The 18,146-nt window shown below is 30.7% G+C and overlaps 1 protein-coding gene and 1 long non-coding RNA gene across 10 annotated transcripts in view; one reads left to right on the top strand and one right to left on the bottom strand.

Annotated features, from left to right (window-relative positions):
• The window catches only part of Cnksr2 (connector enhancer of kinase suppressor of Ras 2), a 284,365-nt gene that overhangs the window by 111,850 nt on the left and 154,369 nt on the right, over positions 1-18,146 (bottom strand). For all 5 annotated transcript variants that reach the window (XM_063242887.1, XM_063242888.1, XM_063242889.1 and 2 more), the window contains exons 7-8: positions 14,640-14,699; positions 10,907-10,975 (exon numbers count right to left, since the gene is read on the bottom strand). In XM_063242887.1, the coding sequence (XP_063098957.1) occupies positions 10,907-10,975; positions 14,640-14,699 (129 nt within the window). The remainder of the gene's footprint in view (positions 1-10,906; positions 10,976-14,639; positions 14,700-18,146) is intronic.
• LOC106026909 (uncharacterized) overlaps positions 1-18,146 on the top strand; it is a 121,350-nt gene that overhangs the window by 57,348 nt on the left and 45,856 nt on the right. The gene's annotated exons all lie outside the window — the stretch shown is intronic.

Here is an 18,146-nt window from a genome sequence, read left to right as displayed (position 1 = left end):
AGAAATCATGTAAAGTTTAGTAGTAATATGAAAAATTATTTTATTCTTTCCATTTTGTAGTAGGAGATAGAAGGAGCTTTGAGGGAAGGTAGAAGTGGATATTATGCTACTAATATAAGATTATAAGCCATTAATATGGGAAGGAACCAAATAAGGCACAAAATTTAAAGATATAGTGCATTATGAATATATGTGTATACTTATGAAGGTAACCATTCTATATATGTGTGTATATATATATATATATATATATATATGAATTCTAATAAATATTCTAATAATCATTCTGGGATTATAGGTATGCACCACCACACCACTATACTGGGAATTTAACTCAGGACCTTGTGCTTGCTGGGCAGATGATGTGCCACTGAGCTATATCTCCAGCCCAATCAGTATTTTAAAAATCAAATTCATTATCTCCTTGCTTTCATTCACAAAGAAAAAAATTCCCATTATTATCTCAAATTTAAAGTTTGAAGTCACTTGTAACTGTTCCTTTTTAACCCATGTATATGTCCTAAGGATTAAATCCTACTAATTAACACTTCTTAGTCCTACCCTGTGTACCTACTTACTAAACTTAAAAGACTTAAAAACTTACTAAACTTAACCCACCTTTTTGCTTCTGGCCTTTTGAAGTTCCAAAATACTGCTATATTCAAAATTATTCTTACTTTCAAAACCCTTAAATGACTTTCAAACAGCACAAGGCTGTGACTAGCCACATACAAAGCATTATAGATGTGTAATATGTTTCTAAACAGTGGACATAATAAATCAGTAAGTATTTACTGTGTGTCTTACAATTATGGTGAATGTAGCATAGTCTGTGCCTAGGTTAAAAATATTAGGAGCAGGGGCAGAGATGAGCAAGTGAATAAGCCTTTAGAAAACAGTGACAGAAGTGCCTCAATAGAGTGAATACAGGATGCAATGGGGGCACCAAACCCATCACATTCTGGAGGGTTCAAGGTTTCCAATTAATCTAAGATGCATTCTTTAGGATTTGGACAACTGAAGTTAAAGGAGTAGAGAAAGCTGTGAGTCAAGTATCAGCAGTTTGAACAACTTTTCAGTAGTTCAGTATGTGTGAAAGACAGAACACGGGAAGGAATAATGAAGCAGGAGAAAGAAATAGAGGTCAGATGATTTCAAAAGGTTCATTTTTAAACTGAATAAAACTTAGCTGAGCAGTGAGTATATGTTCTGTCAAACACTGAGCTTTTTTCTTTGATATTATTTCTCTCTTGTTTGAATATTTTTATCACCTATAAAATCTTACATATCCATAAAGTACCATCCACTTATTACAACTGGAAGCACACTTTATTCAGATTAATTGCACAACACTATTATTTCTCGAGTGGCTTTTGTTGCACTGACAGCACAACTACACATTTTTCATTGCTCTCTCCTCTCCACTTACCCTAACAAAACTGGGCTTTGAGAAGGAAAAATTGAGTATCATTTGTCTAAACAGACTCTGCAATCAATAAATGGCTTACAAATAGTAGTCAAAATGTTTTCATGACCTGCTTAGTGAGATGATACGGCAACATGAGAACTAAAATGTTTCAAAGATAATAAAATGCTCTTTAAATATCAATGGATTAGGTCTGCGTGAGAAAACAAGATGCAGTATTACGGTTTGCTCTAAATGTAATATACTTAAATTTTCTATATAAAAGGTTAAATAACCTCCCATGAAAAATAATGTAATATACTTCATACTAAAGCTATGATACATTATTTGCTGCCAAGTTACCAATAAATTTTCTCCTCAGACATGTGAGAAAGATTAGTATTTCTCTTTTGAATACTCCCGACATAAAGGCATTGTGCTGTGATTATGACAAGAATAAAATTGAGTAAAGTGTCTCTTTATCCTAAAAAGATTCTACTTTTATCTTACATATTATATAAAATAGTTTTAAAGAAGGTATTTTTTCCAAAAAAGAATTCTGTAGTGGTTAAAAATAGTGCAAGTTTCTCTTATCAGTACTTTAACAGAGTAGTTCATTTACATGGAATTCCACAAGCTAGAATAAACCTTTAAAATATCACTATGTACTTGTTACACATAATATGTCTTATTATTTTTTCACATATGCTGAATTACTAATATCATGTTTCTCAGTAGATAAAGTAGCAAATATATATATATATCAGAAACAGAACTAAATTTCCCTAAGAAGTTTACTAAGATACCCCAATTGCTAAAAAGCGAGAGGTTCTACATTTTTTAGATTGAGCTTTTAATCAGACTGAAGTGGATAGGAAGTATTCCAGGGTGAAAGACCTCATAAGTAAGTGAATTCTAGATAATTGGTTGCTTTGATTAAGTATGGTAGCGTCTTTGGATTAAACTTTGAAGAGATAAGACGGTCCCTTTCCTCTGGACACATAGAGTGAAGAGGTTGTCTCTGATCCCTTTACAACTTGCTTGGCTTGCCTCTTTTCCAAATGATGCCTGGTAAATTATTTCACTGACATTATGAAAACAAAATTCCTAGTCTCTGGTCCCAAGCAGCCAAAATTACAAATATAAAGGTAATAATTTAAACCCATCAACCTACATCTTTACATTTTACATGTCTATATTTGGATTTACATGAGAGCATCTTTATATTCTCTGGTAGAAAGGGCATTTCTTAAAATATTTTTTAAGTTATTATCCTTTACAAGACAAAAAATAGATTCATTATCAATATTTGCACATGCTCCTGTATGAACATAAGCTCTTACTCATAGGTTGCAATGCATAAATGACACCTGTTCACCAAAGAAATGTCAAAGGGCCTTGAGGTGTGCCTATATCAAAGTCTGGTGATGTGCATCATTCTATACCCAGATATCCTTGTCTCTTTTGAAAAGTGCCATAGAAACATGAACCAATACACAACTCATCCCATTATGGCTAAACATACTCGGTTTTTGTCAAATATTTTGGTGCTGAACTATTTATTGTAATGTTCTGTTCCTTTACATTAAAGTTACTGAAATACTAATAATCACTTTACAACAATGACTACCTTTTCTTTAGCAAAACAAGCTATGTACAAGAAATATCACAATTACAAGCATTTCGGAATTAACGAGTTCTGATATGCCCTGTCTTCAAAATATTCTAGAACTAAATGCTGAGTACTAATCTACAAGATTCACATCCACCTAAAGTTAGGTTTTCATAAAATACAAAAAATTCTTACAATATAAAATTATAGTACACTTGGAGATATTTTAATTTTACTTTTTCACTGCCATTAATTCACTGAATAATAAAACGATCATTTGGTTCAAATGAATATTGAAAACCACGCATTCAGTTGTTAGCATTTATGCTGCCAAAGTGAGCACGTGGATTCAGTTTTAAAACTATGTATATGAGTTCAAATCCTAAATAGAATAACTTAATTAAGCAACTTAGATATTCAGAAATGTCCTAAAGTTTATCCATTTCAAATAAAACCACAGCATTAATATTTTACAGGTATGATGAGAAAAAATACTCGTGGAATAGGATAATAGGAATAAACATTTGAAAAGAAGGAATATGGAATTAAAAAAGTTTTTTTTCTCCAACAAGGAGAATGCGTTTCACTAAAGTACTCTTCATCTCACATATTCCTGAATTCTAAAAGGTGATTTAGTGAAATAAAGATAAATAAACTTATCCTTTTTAAAAAGGCATTTTTATTTGGCTTAATTTTACTATAAATTTTGTACCCTACTGAGTTGCTCACAATTTGAACTTAAATATATCCACTTTAGCATTTAATGTTTTCATACAAATTTTAGTCATGTATATGTGTGAACATACGTACATAGGTGTAATATTTAAAGAGAAAGAACTAGCAGACAAAATAATTTCTCATTGCTAAGGATGCATAGAGTCCAAGAGAAAGCAACAACTCGAGCAATACAAGCAGCTTGTACCTTTTCCCCTACGTAATCTCTTAACCCATAGCTAAGATCATGAGTAAGCTCATGAAATGAAGAACATAATAATCATATTTTTTTAAGTTTTATGGATCACCTATATAGTTCTCACCAAAGGTAATGACACTATATACCCTGTTCTTGTATTGTCTTTTATAACCTACCACTTATACTAAGCGCATCCTTTGTGCTGCTGGTGTCTCTGCTTCTTGTGGTAAGCTAATTTCAAGGTCAGAGGTAGAGCTCAGCATTTTGAACAAAAAGCTCTTTCCCTTCTCCCAATTCAATATGACATTTGGTAATGTAATCTCTGAAGACCAAAAATTTACTTCGGAGCGACAGAGTTTTCATTCATACATGCTTTAGCAAACTAAAAGCTAATGTTATTTTCATTTCATCATCACTAATGATGTCCTTTTATTTCTCAAACCATAAAATTCTGGGGAGAAAAGAAGATGATATAGAGAAAAGCGAATCTGTGGCAATGCACTCTGGTCATATTATAGAACTCTGATCTTCAGAAGAATAGTAACATATTTCAAAAGATTCACAATAATGTTATCAAATTTAGTTTTAAAGCTTAGATTTGTCTAAAGATATTTTTATAAGTTAAAATTTAACATAACCCATGTCTTCATATATTTTAAGTTATTAACTTTCAGCCATTCCTTCTTGTAGTTTATTTCTACTCTTTTTGTAAAGATACAGGCAATACATGTATTTTTAAATAAAAAGAAAAGGTCACCAAAGCTAAGAAATGAAATGAAGTCTCATTTCAAATTTTGAGACTCCCATTTATAGAAATTCTGAGAAAAAATTCATACTTAAGAAAAATTCCTGATTAAATTTAATTTAGGAACTTAAACAACCAAATGAATTAAAAAGAAACCTAGACCTTAGTATTTATGAAGTAACATACTTAAAATTTATAAACTGTGATATGAATAATTTTTAAAATACCATTTACTAGTGAGTACTTAACAAAGATATGTTTATTTAAAAATACTTGTAAATAATAAAGCATGTGTATCTGCATATATTTACAGTAAATATACAACATTTCAAATCTTTATTAATAAAAGGTTTTAATTTAGGAACTTCTATAAGGCCTGTAAATACATGCACTGTGGAAATTGCTTCAGAAATCACTTCACCAGAATCCCAGCAACTCATACAAAAAAAGTACCTTAAAGTCAGCTCGAAATGGGCAGTCAACTCCATATATATTCCATTTACCTCAATTAGAAAACTCCTTTATGTATTAAGGTGATAAAATGTAGGAAAGGACAATGCAAGAGGCAATGCATAAGCAGTAAGAGTTTATATTATACACACTTACAGTTGTTATGCTAATCAAAATTTTAATTTAGGGAATGAAATTCATACTTGAATTCAAAGGTGAAATAACCTAAAAGTATGTAAATTTAATATTATTATCTCTTGAACTTTCTGTTATATGTTTTTCTATAGAGTTTTCCTTTTATGAAATAATTTTAGCCAAGAGCCTATTGAGAGGAAATGGATTAGGCATTTGTGAAAGTCAGCCTTGGTTTTTTTTTTTTTCACGAGGGTAGGAAAATAGTTGAGGTTATTGATACTGGTTTGTAAGTGAGCTACAAATTTGATTTAATAGAGTGGATAAGAATGTCAGGTAATCAACATGTTATAAACATACAAAATCATCACTTATGTAAGTTAGAGAACCATTTTAATAAACAATTATGCTTTTCCTGGTGAAGCTAGTGGGAACTATGCAAATAAGAAATCAAAAAGTGCAAATCTGCAAAGAAAATCAATTACTTAACAGGAAGTCATTATTAAAGGCATCACATAACTCATCTCCTTTTAAGGACTTAAGACAATGAGTTTTAGTTTGATAACAGAAAATAATAAAATATCATAATAGATGGTAGAGTATGCACAAAATACAGTATGTTCAATATGCGGCACTTCAAAACCAGTTTCCAAATAAACTCATCGAAGCCAAAATGTCCAATATAAAATAAAAGAAAAAAATTTGGTTTTGTCTCATACACTATGTATTAAATAAGATGAATCTGAAATAAAATAGTATGAGTAAATGAAACTATGATGAATTGTTTTGCTTAATTTTTTGTAAATGCTTCCTCATAAATTTTCCCTTCCCAGACAAGAATTTATATTCTTTGTTTTAGAATACCAATTACTTACAATCTTAATATTGCTATTTTAGAGTGTTATAAGAAACATCCATTAAGCAATATATCAACAGCATGCTAGCATAATCTCTGTAGTCCAGTAACATCTGGTGTTTACAGGAATATGGCGACTATACCAGAAACAGTGCCATTTTAGTTCTTATTTTTCAGTATTTTAGATGTAAGGAAATATATGATAAATCTTTTTTGCTATGAGAAAAGAAACAGAATAGGTAAGAATAATAAAATGTACAACAAAAATAAGGGAGGATAAATAACCAAGTAGAAAGATAGGAGAATGGTAAAGGAAAGAAGAAAGAAGCAAATAGGAAGAAAACTTAAAACGACAAAATTTAGCAAATTGGACAAGAGAGAAAAAACATATCTGATGTTAAACAATGTCATGATATTGATTCCACTCAATGTGCCATCCATTTCTGCTGAAATCCAGGTAAGGGGTTGTAGGGTAAGAGAGAAAGAGATGAACTTCAACGCACCACCATACTCTGAGTTATTGTGATTATATTGGCTTCCCTTTTGAACATACACTCCTGCAGTTCTGAGGTTGAATGAACAAAAAGTTGAGGTTGGAATTAGCAATAAAAGGCTCGAGCCAGAATAAGAAAACAAAATAAATGAGAGAGACATAGAAATGAAATTAGGGTTATATTTACAAGTAACTCAACAGTCATTCAGTCTATTTTCTTCCATATACCTTCTTGGTATCACTTACAATTTTTATTCAATAGTGTTTACTATTTTGAGGGTAACAAAACCCACTAGCTTTTTCTGTCACTAACAACCATTCAGCATTCTATTTTTGCTAGTTTACCTTCTTCTTGACTACCCTAGATGGGTTACTTTCCATTCCTGTAGCCTTTATAGCCATATATAGTGAATCCTCTCTTGCCATAATAATCATCAGGTACCAGAAGACATTTACAAATAGCGGTGAACATGTTTTAATATTAATACAAATAAAATTTTTTCAAATTCTGGATTCAGCCATCTTCAACTGATAGTCTTAAGAAAAAAGTATTTCTTTTTAGTATGGGTACTAAAACTTTAGAACACTTGCACACCAAAAACAGTATTATTATTAAATTTAACGGATTTATTAGGAAAATGCCAGAATGTATTTTAATAACTATAGTCTCACCAGCTAAAAAATGTATTAAAAGTGCATCATGAGGGCAGAGTTGCTGGTTCAAACTATGAAGAGGTATCTCCCAGGGAGAGGGATGTACTGGCAGATGAAGTAGAAAAAATCTTGGGAGATTCCAGCAGCTTTTGAGGAGTTGGATCTTCAGTGGCAGGGAAGACATGCAATAAGACTCAGTCTGCTTTGCTTGGACGTTCATGATTTTTTCTTCTTCCTACCTGGTAGCCATAGGTTGTCAGCCACAGAAGTATGTTGATTTGAAAACTTAAAATCACTTATAATAAAGAATATAGCAACATGAAAAGGATGGATAACTTTCAGTTTCATTTCAAATAAGAATTTTTAAAAGAGCAAACTAGAAATACATCTAATTGTACATCTTGAAGATATATCACACTAGTAATTCAAAAGACTATTTGAATTCACCTGTAATTCACTGAACTATCTTCAGACTCTCAGCAAAGAAGTTTTTAATTGTTTAATGTGTATCTCAAAGATAAACGATCAGGTTTTATATTGTAGATAATTACCTGTAATTGTAAAATTTTGAATTATAGAAAAATATCAACAACTAGTATCATCAAAACCAGTAAGATTTAAATTTGTTTTTCATTGTTGAGTCTAAATTGGTATACAATAATACTGACATTACCTCACTATTCTGGTGAGTTAATGGAACAGAGACTAATAATTATATTTTTTAAACTTATTATGCCACACTTTAATGCAACGTCACACTCTTCCCTTAATGTGCATTATAATGAATGTAGAGATGGAAGGGATAATTGCAGTATCTAAGTAATTTATACTTGGTTCAATTTATCTACCTCTAAGTCCTGTAATAGTAACAAAAACAGAGAATTTCCATTTCACTACCTCTGTATTTTGTCTAGTAAAATGTTAAAAGCAATATACAGACCACAACACAGAAGAAAATAAGAAAAAGAGGGCAGAGAGTAATGCATTAAATACAATGTATCATTCTGGCACAAATATGCCTCTCACTTCAACACAAAGAAAAAGTCTGGCAATTGATCACATTGTTAGACAAGGCTATACTGATGAAGTTAAATATATTTTTTGTTCTATTATAATCCAAAACCAATTTGCTGGCTTGAATAGCAGTCTGCCAAGAAACACTCCAAATGGTTCAACTGTTGCAGCAGGCAAAAGAGAAGAATACAGGTAAAAAAACGCTAATTGTTACTGAGTTCCTAATATGTGCTGGCATTGTGCTAAGTGTTTTACATACTTTATTCAACAGAGGGCAAGAAAGCCAGTGAAGAAATGGCAGTAAAGTTCAATTTCAACCCTACTTTTAACTTCAGTTCAGCTGACTACCCCAGTTATGGAAATTCTTACTTAGTTTCTCCTACTCTCCCACTATGCCCACAAATCTCTCAATGATGCTCAGGAGTTGTTTGAAGGTTCTAACAGGGGAGCAGAGCTAGTTGAATAGCCTTGACCCAGGAAACCACCTCCTGTATCAGGGGTGGTCTTACAGAGTGTGCAGCTTCACACACAGAGAGACAAGGGAGGAAGGGGACACCTGCCTGGTCAGTCAGATCAGTCCAATCAATCCTGGTGATCAATGAGGGACAGACGTCACAGCCAGATCACCCTCAGGTCCATAATCTCTCAAGGAATCTTGAGAATTATCCAAATTCTTATAGGGTTTTTTCCTCTGTCTGATAATTTTATAATTTTAGTTTAGAAAAGGTCTAGAAACTTGAAGTAAGAGCATGCGTCTTAAGAGTTGGAAAGCTCTGACTTGGTAGGTGAGTGAAGTTCTGAGTCTCAATTTCACATGTACCTTCTTTTTCAAATTATCTTAAGTAAATAAAATATGTAAAATACTTTATATAATGCTCTGCACACTGTAAGAACATTGTGTCAACTATGGCTATAATAAAAAAGAAACATTCTCAAACAGTTAACTTGATTCATTTAAAGTCATAAAATATATATTAATTTCAGAGTAAAAACTGGAACCCAGTTTTCCTAATCATCATTTCATGTAGTTTTCAATATTTTAGATTTCTGTGATGAAAAGGTGTACTTTTACATTCTTGCAGTATTTAAAAGTTATCAATCCATATAGATTTTATTAATTCATTTAAAATTTTCATATTCATTTGATACACAGAATGTTTTCTAAAAATAGTATCATTTAAGCAATTTATTCTTCATTATAGACTGATTTTTATCCACTTAGAAATGATGAAGTAGAAATTTATGCAGAAACTATTCAACATAAGTCATATTTGTTAAGGTCTCAATGCAGAAATGCAGCCAGTATGAACAGCAGAAGATGAAAAAGATGCACATCTATTACAGTAGCTACTTTACCCCACTCACCCAAATTCCCATCCTATGGGACAAGAAACTTCCTTCTGGGTAACTACTTTGTATACTTTCTAGTAACAAGTACAGAAAGTCACCAAAACTGTTACAGGGTCAGTGCCACATATTAATGCATTCAATTTTTTAAATTTCAGCAACATTTACTTCATTTAGGCAACAAATTTACTAAATAAACATTATGGCTTTAATTATTGGTGCCTAGAAATCTTTCTAAAATATCATTGGGCAAAAGTCTTTTTTACAAAGTTTCTTGTATCACTAAGACAGAGAGGAACAAATTTAGTTAAATGATGTAACAGGAAATCATTCATGCTGAAAGTTCGTACATCATAAGTAGAGTATTTATTCAAAAAATCTTACTTTTTTCAGATAGAGTATTAGATCTAACTTCATTTTATTTTGGCAGAGAAGGAAACAAAGTGAATCAACTCAGACAAAAACCAGTCAAAAATGAAGATCATATAATGTTCATTTTTAGCACCTAACATTAATAAAAGTATCATTTGAAAATCTTATAGTCCACAGAATGCCATTATTATTCATGGCTTATTAATGTATTTATGAATTTCACAGAGTAAGAATAATTTATGACGTTATTTAGTTAAGTGCAATAGTTTTAAATCTAAAACTGTAGTTCTCTTTTGAAAAGTGAAGAACTAATTAAGATAGTGAAGATTAAAATTTTTTTACAAAAATCTGCACTTAAATAGCAAAATTCTACCTTACTTTATTGAACAAATCAAAGTTAAAATAGATAAATAAATGAAGTTATAAAATATTGCTATAATTTGGGGCTGGGGATTTAGCTCAGCGGCATAAGCGCCTGCCTTGCAAGCAGGCAGTAGTGAGTTCGATCCCCGGTACTGATAAAAAAGGAAAAAAGGCAAATATATATTAAAATTCAATAATTTTTAGACATAAAACTCTAAGCAGTATACCAAAAGTAAATTTATATGTATCATTACCTAATTTCTACTCCAAAATTGTTAAGCCAGTTTGTGAAATGTATGCTGTTACCCTGGCACTTGTTCATATAGAAACACATATCTAACTTCAGTCACTACCAATGTTCCTCATTTGCTCTTAAAGCCATGCCTCATATTCTACCAATTTAAGAATAACTGTTAATCAATTATTTTTAAAAAGGCATTTCAATTGGTTTGAATACAAAATGGCATGTAATTTTATTGCAATTCTTTCAAAGCTTTAGTAAATCTTTAAATTAGTTCCTCCCACTGACTCTTAAGGTAATTATACATACCACAGTCTGATGATTAACTTGAATCACTTCGTCCCCAGCATGGATTTTCTTGCACCGATCTGCAGGTGACTGAGTTTAACATGAAAAAAAATGATAAAAAAGAAATCCTTAAGTTTATCAGTTATTTCTTCTCCCTGGAAACATTAAAGGTTTACCTCCTTAGATTTTAAAAATTAATTATAAGGCTAGGGACATGTACCAGTGATTGAGTGCTAAGCATGTGAGAAGCCCTGGATTTGATCCACTGTACCATACACTCAAAAAATTATGTGAGTAATCTGTATGGAGTTAAGCTAACAAAAACGGTTACTGTAGTTAATATACTGTTTGTACTATAATCATACACAATGACAAAACAGAAATGCAAATAATATTTATGTTGTAAAAGAATAATATGTTTTTGAGAATGTGAAGGAAAAAATAACTGGTATTAACCTTTGAAAATTTTACTCAGAAAATCCTGCTAGGCTCTACTGGGCAACTGCTTTTAATGTTTATTTAATTTTTTCCCTTTGACCATTATATTTAATATAAATCATATTAACATTTGCAAATCAGTATTTTCAAGCACATGTGTATGATCAACATCAAAACCTTGTAATCCGATAATTAAATTGCTAATTTATTTCAACATTAACAACACCAATTTAGAATAATCTAGAAAAGCAAATTAAAACATGGACAGCAATCAGCTCAAAGCTTAAATTATATAATATTCTCTTGGAGTGCCTAGTTATATATGCAGTTTCTTATGTTTTATACAATTTAACACACTGGCCAACAAAAATACATATATTAGAGTATATTAACTACAATGCTTACACTTCCAAAGGATGTAGTAATTCCATCATTCTTTACTTCCATAAGAGATTAATAACAGAAATAAAGATAAACAACTTGATAATTTAATATTGGTAAGTTTTAAGAAAACTTTAGAAAATTAAAGATTTCAAATAGAAATTTTCTAATAATGTAGTCTGGGTAGGCCTTTAATCTTAAATTTAAAATGGTATTTTTTCTCTAGTGACTACTGACCATAGATTGCATGAATTTTTAAGCATATTAATGTCAACAACATCCTCTGTTTTGAACAGAAAATGTGCTTTTACTAAAAACATGTTTATCAAAACCAACTATAAATGATTTTACTCATTAGGATCTATTGAAATGAGGGAGAACGATATGGAGATAATTTTGATACTCTAGAATATGATACCTTAAAAGTGATATCAAATTACATTATTTTGAATCATTTCCAACTTTCAGTAATTCTAAAAACACAGAAATCTTGAAACAATATTAATTTAAACTTTTTAAAAATTCACAATAAAATTATGTGTTATAGGCTAATATTCAAGATAAGATAATATTCCAGAAGTTCCATTTATTGAAGTAGGAACACTAATTGAGTAGATTCAGCTAAGATATGAACCTAACTCTAAGAAAATAATATATACCATAGCACCTTTAGTTGATGGGCATGTTATCAAATCAGACAAGTACTATGGAACAACTTTGAGAAGACTGTTAATCATGACCTTAATAATTATAACTATAGTATGTCACTGTGCTATTTGATTCATAGCTGACCTTTTAAAAGGAGAATATGGACGAAAAATATCAAGCAAATGGCTTTAGTCATGATGTAAAAGAAAATGATGGTTGATATATATATATATATATAAAACTCAAAGAAAATGAAAGAACCTTTTGTACAGATAAGTAAAAAGGGGAGTAAGTCATATATAGACTTTCAGTCTAAAAGGGATCCTAGAGATCAGTTTGCCCAAACGCCTCAATTTTAATACAAGAAAACAAAGAAACTAGGGCATAACAAAGCAAAATTTAACTTACCCACTTTAGCGAGGAACTTTAATTAAAGAATTAACACACAGTTCTTAATTGTAAATGATAGAGGGTACCAAAGATAGTAAAATAAATTTAAAGAAAAAAGAATCAAAGGATGAACTATTAATTATATGATTCATATCTGAATTACTCCCAGAATCAATTTTTCCTTTGATCACTTCTCCATTTATCAAACATTACTGAGTAATTAATATGAGCAAGACATAGTGCTCAACTCTTTTTTGACAGATCCCAGACAATAGAGAGAGATCCATTCCTACCAGTTCTTCATGATACAGTTCAAAACCATCATTTCTGTGATTTCTTCTCTGATTTCATTAGGCAGCATTTACTACTTTTTCCTTTTTTCATCCAAGCAAACTGTGCTACCTGTTTATACAGATGAACCCCTACTTGCTATCCGTTCCTCAGGGACAGCAAGTTAGTTTATTTCAAAAATCCTTCGAATACCTAGTATCATGCCTGGAACACAGCAGACATGAAGCAGAGGATTGTTAAACAAACATATGAATAAATGAGTGGTCAAATGAATACACAAATAAATGAGAATGATTAGTGGCAAGAATATAATTTGTGGCATCTTACTATTTAAAACTGCCAAAACAGTTTACAATATGCATTTAACTGATATTTTTGACTTCATATATAACACTAAATATAAAACTGCTATAGCATTTCATCTACCATGTATATTATATGTTTCACCTTCTAAAAGAAATGAAGAGAAGCAAGGAGGGGAGAAAACCAGTAAAAGATTAAAGTTAATATGTGAATTAGATAAACAAAATATTGATTTTTAAGAAGAAAATGCTTGTAAAATGTTGAGGTCAATGATAACTTGATATTAAACTAAATCCACCTCAGTCTTCTTTAAAGGAACACAGCATAAACATGACATTTGTCAGAATCTCTAAAAGAAAAAAAATAATAAATTCAAAGCTCAGCACCTGCTTATATGAAAGTAAAATGGAAATCTGGAATAACTAAATGCAGAAATGATTTGTTATGTTATTCAATTCAGTTATACCAATCATGTTAATGTCCAACATGATTACTTCATGCTCTTTCTCAGCATAGCTATGGTTCTCTATAGCACAGTCTTTCACATTTATTAGCTTATTTTATTTTCACAATGACTTAGTGAGGTATATAGTGCAGATAATTTATTTTCAATTTATAATTGAGGAGTTGAAGCAATGAGAGAGGTTAACTGATTTGTAAAAAATTACAATTCCAGTAAGATGCAGAACTTGTGGGATTTAGGTATGAAGAGTTCTGATCCACCCTTTATAGTACTGTGGTTCTTAAATAGTATCATGCTTCAGAACAATCTGTTGAAATATAATCTCTTATTAACAAAGACTGGTCTCCAGAATTTCTGATTCAGGTCTTGGGTGGGGCCTACGAATTTGTATTTTTAGCAAGTTCTCAAGGGAGGTGGATGATGCCAGTGCAGAAACTTCACTGTGAAAACAACTCAGTTATTCCATGTCATCTCTCCACTGAATTAAAGTAGTCAGAAAGTCTGACTTATCTGATATTTCTTTTTCACATTAGTTAGACTTCTTAAAATAACTAAACTATTTGACAGATGAAAGCATACTCTTTTAGATGTCATAATAACTTGTCAAAAACCAGAAAATACTTAACAAAGATAACTTTCTGGCTGCAAACAGAAAACATCTGATTCACTTTTAGTAGCTATTCCAAATGAAATCAAGTAACTAAAAGTTTAAAGAAGCCAGGATGTACTAACTCAGTACATTTTTTCATTAAAACTCCCATCTGTTATTTTCCTTAGAAATTAGCATCAATCATGTGAGATTTATATATACACCAAAATTTGAAATGTTGAAATACTTACATTTTCTGTGGTTCCAGTAATTACATGGAGGCCATCATAAGTCGATTTAATATACATACCCTAAGAAAAAGACATGATTAGAAAAAAATTGAAGAAGTTTAAACATTTGCAAATATATTATAACCTTATTTTAAAAATACATGACTTCACAATGTTCTTAGCATATGAATGTTCTGGTTTCCAAAGTTTATTCAAGGCAGTCTCTACTCAATCAAGTGACCACTTGGTAAGTGAACTGCATTATGAGACTTATGAAATACAGCCTAGTAATTCGATACCATGAAGAACGAACTCACATACTATATTCTGTGGCAAAATAAAACTTACCACAGAAAATTCAAATATCGGTTTGATATCATCCTATTATACTTGATATAATTACATAATAAAAGTAATTTTCTATACAGAAACTGGAGCCAAAAGAGCAACAAAATCTTATACAAACTTTGCTTTCCTGCTGTTTTGCACTACCCTATGTTTCATTTATTTCATGACAATGTTTTAATAATTATATCAAGTTGTCTTTACATCCACAAATGACAGCTAATGTGTGCAACCTTTTCTTCCAAAAGCAAAAGTCCATTTCCTATTTAAATACATCTACTGTACAAAAAGCTTTATTAAAGTTTCAAAATTATCCAGATATCCTGAAATTGGGTAAACTTTAAGACTAACTTAAAAACTTCACATTACGGATTGTGATGAGACTTTAAAGGGGAATCAAATCACATTAAACAATTCATATGTTAAATTTTAAAAAATTTAAGTAAATCAGAAAAACAGATAATAAAACGAAATTCCATTCCTTGAAATTCTAGTATAAGGGAAAAATTATCTGAATTTTACCTACAATATTGTTTTGCATTTCAAAGTGCTGCTTTCATAAGTTAAAAGCACTAATTTATAGTAGTTTCAAATCTAAAATGTAAGACATTTAACAACAACCAATAATATTCTCACAGAAAAATCATACAATTAACATTTATATAAAGGAAATAATTCCTATGTTGTTTCCATATTTTTATGTTGATTATATATTCAGATACCTGCACATACAATGTGTTTTCACTGAATGTAAAAGAAGATTTTTAAAAAAACAATAAAGCTTATGTCATGGAACTACTGAAAAGTCATTGGGCAGGTGTTAATTCTAAAATGTCATTTTAGTAATGTCATATATCTAAACTCATTAGTTCTCTTATGCTGGTGATGGTATACAAAATACTTTTGAATTTAATGTTTATCCTTGCATTTATCAGGAGTTAAATATAGAGATACTATAAAACTAAGAAATGTTTGTTAATCTTGTTAATATTTTTCACTCTAATTAACAATACTATGTTAAATTATTGAGACTTTAACATACACTTAAAAAATCTAGACACTATGTTTTGTGCTAGTTTTTTACACAGATGGTTTATGAGAGAATAAAGCAGAAAAGGCAGTGGAAGAAACAATACATATGTTTTGGGTAATCAAAATAATCATTATCCATCACTGTCACTATCTACTCCCCACACGTGCCAGTGATTGTTACTTAAACAACTTTTCCTTTATTTTACAATAGCTATGTGGCAAAAATATCATTATCCCTATTTTAGAGAAGAAACAAAAACCAAAAAAACTGAGGCACAGGAAAGTTGAAGAGTCTGTCCAAGGAAGTAAAGCCAAGTTTTAAATCTGACAGTCTGACTTCAGAGTCTAGAATCTCAACACATAGGCTTTTGATTTGTTGATTTATTAAGATTATTTAGGAGAATTAATTCACTTATCTCATTAGAACGTAATAACTTGACAATTATAGATATTAAAGTCAAACACTAACTGTTTAACATCTATTTTTTTCTGCACAAGGGATCAAAATCAGAGCCGAGGCTAGGCCAGTGGTGCTCTCCCACTGTGCTAAACTCTTAGTCATTAACATTTATTGTAAAAGATCAGGAATACTTTAGCCTATATGTATGCAGTTATGAAATGTAGTTAAAAGGAATGACTAGGATGAATGTTTATTATTTTACACATTTATTTCTATCACCTGTATCTTCTGAAAACTCTAAATAGTAGTTGATTATATGTCTCTCCATATACCTGAGAGGTTAAAGTATGTATTAAAGGTATTTGACAGAAATTTGAAATTATTCCAGAAATTACTGGGTAGGAGAAACAGTCTAACATTCTAAGTAAAATTCTTAGAAAAGATACTATGGTTATTGGGATAATGAAAACTCTTAGAAAAGTATATTTAACCAGGAAAAAAAAATATTTGTATGTAAGTACTCTACATGTCAGGAACTTTGAAAAGTGACAGTAAGCAAGTATCTAGTAGTTATATGATCACAAAATTGATAAAATTATAGTAATATTATCTGTAGGAAAGCTAGTTTCTTCAAGTAGATAAAAATAGTTTAAATGATTAAAAGGAATCTAGGTATGCGTATATGGAGTTAAAATCTAAAAACCTTTGATGCAAAAGACAGGATAGAAAACAAAGCTCATCTTAAAATGCCACAAGAATATAAATATTGTTTTATGTTATATTTTCATTTTAACCTCAGTAAACCATTTTTTAAAATTGCTTTTAATAAACATGATTGATTTCTTTATCCTATTTATCTCCCTCTGGCAGTATTAATGAGGAAGATGCCCAAAAGTCAGGCACCAAAATAAAGAGAAAAACAAGTATCTTGGATGCGTTTCAAACTTATCATCTGAATAAGGAAGATTCTTCAGAAATACACCTGATTCCTCTGACAAGGGACCAAACAGCAGCAGGAGAGTAATTCAAATGTCTTTCTTCTCTTGGAACTGAAATAAATAATGCCCTTTCATTTCATCATAAACTTCACTCATTTTTTTCTTTCTTCTTCTTTTTAAAACCAATTGATTAATTCTGAAGATGACTTTAACATCTTCTTTCCTGCTTAGCTTGCCAAGATGACATTTGCTTTATTCTGTCTCCAAATGTCAGTTAACTCGTAGGAGCCAAAGCAACCTCACACTGGAGTCAGTAGAATATGGTATGTTTGGAGATAGTCCAAACACCTAAATAAAAAAGAACTTCCTGAGGCCAAGAGGCTTCCCCAAAGATGTCTCCTAATTCCTTCTTCCCTATTCAATTCATATCACGGCTCTGATTCAGTTTTGAAATGTTCCAATAGTTTGAATCTCTTTTCTATCTTTTGGTTTCCTTGCTCATTATTATTATTTCAAAGCAAACTGCATATGGTTTAATCATAATTAAGCATATTTCCCACCATTACTTGTAATCCTTCAAGTCTCTCAAAAATAAGATATTCTAGGAGATTTGACTAATTTCATAAGGTGATGAACAATCTACTCAGTTTACCAGTTGAAAGACAAAGCAGTTATCTTTTCTCTATAAGAGATGTTCTGTTTTAAAGTTGGCAGATCTGAAGACTTTTTAAGTTAATTAAACTTCGTTAAAGCTTAGCATTCTTCCACATTTTTCTCTTCATTTACTACTTAGACATTTCTATTGCTAACCAC

This window comes from Cavia porcellus, unplaced genomic scaffold, assembly GCF_034190915.1.
Source record: "Cavia porcellus strain 051 isolate PalLab524CR breed Dunkin Hartley unplaced genomic scaffold, mCavPor4.1 scaffold_33, whole genome shotgun sequence".
Classification (NCBI taxonomy): Eukaryota; Metazoa; Chordata; class Mammalia; order Rodentia; family Caviidae; genus Cavia; species Cavia porcellus.
Note: the sequence above shows the minus strand (reverse complement) of the source record. Positions and strands in the feature narration are given on the sequence as shown.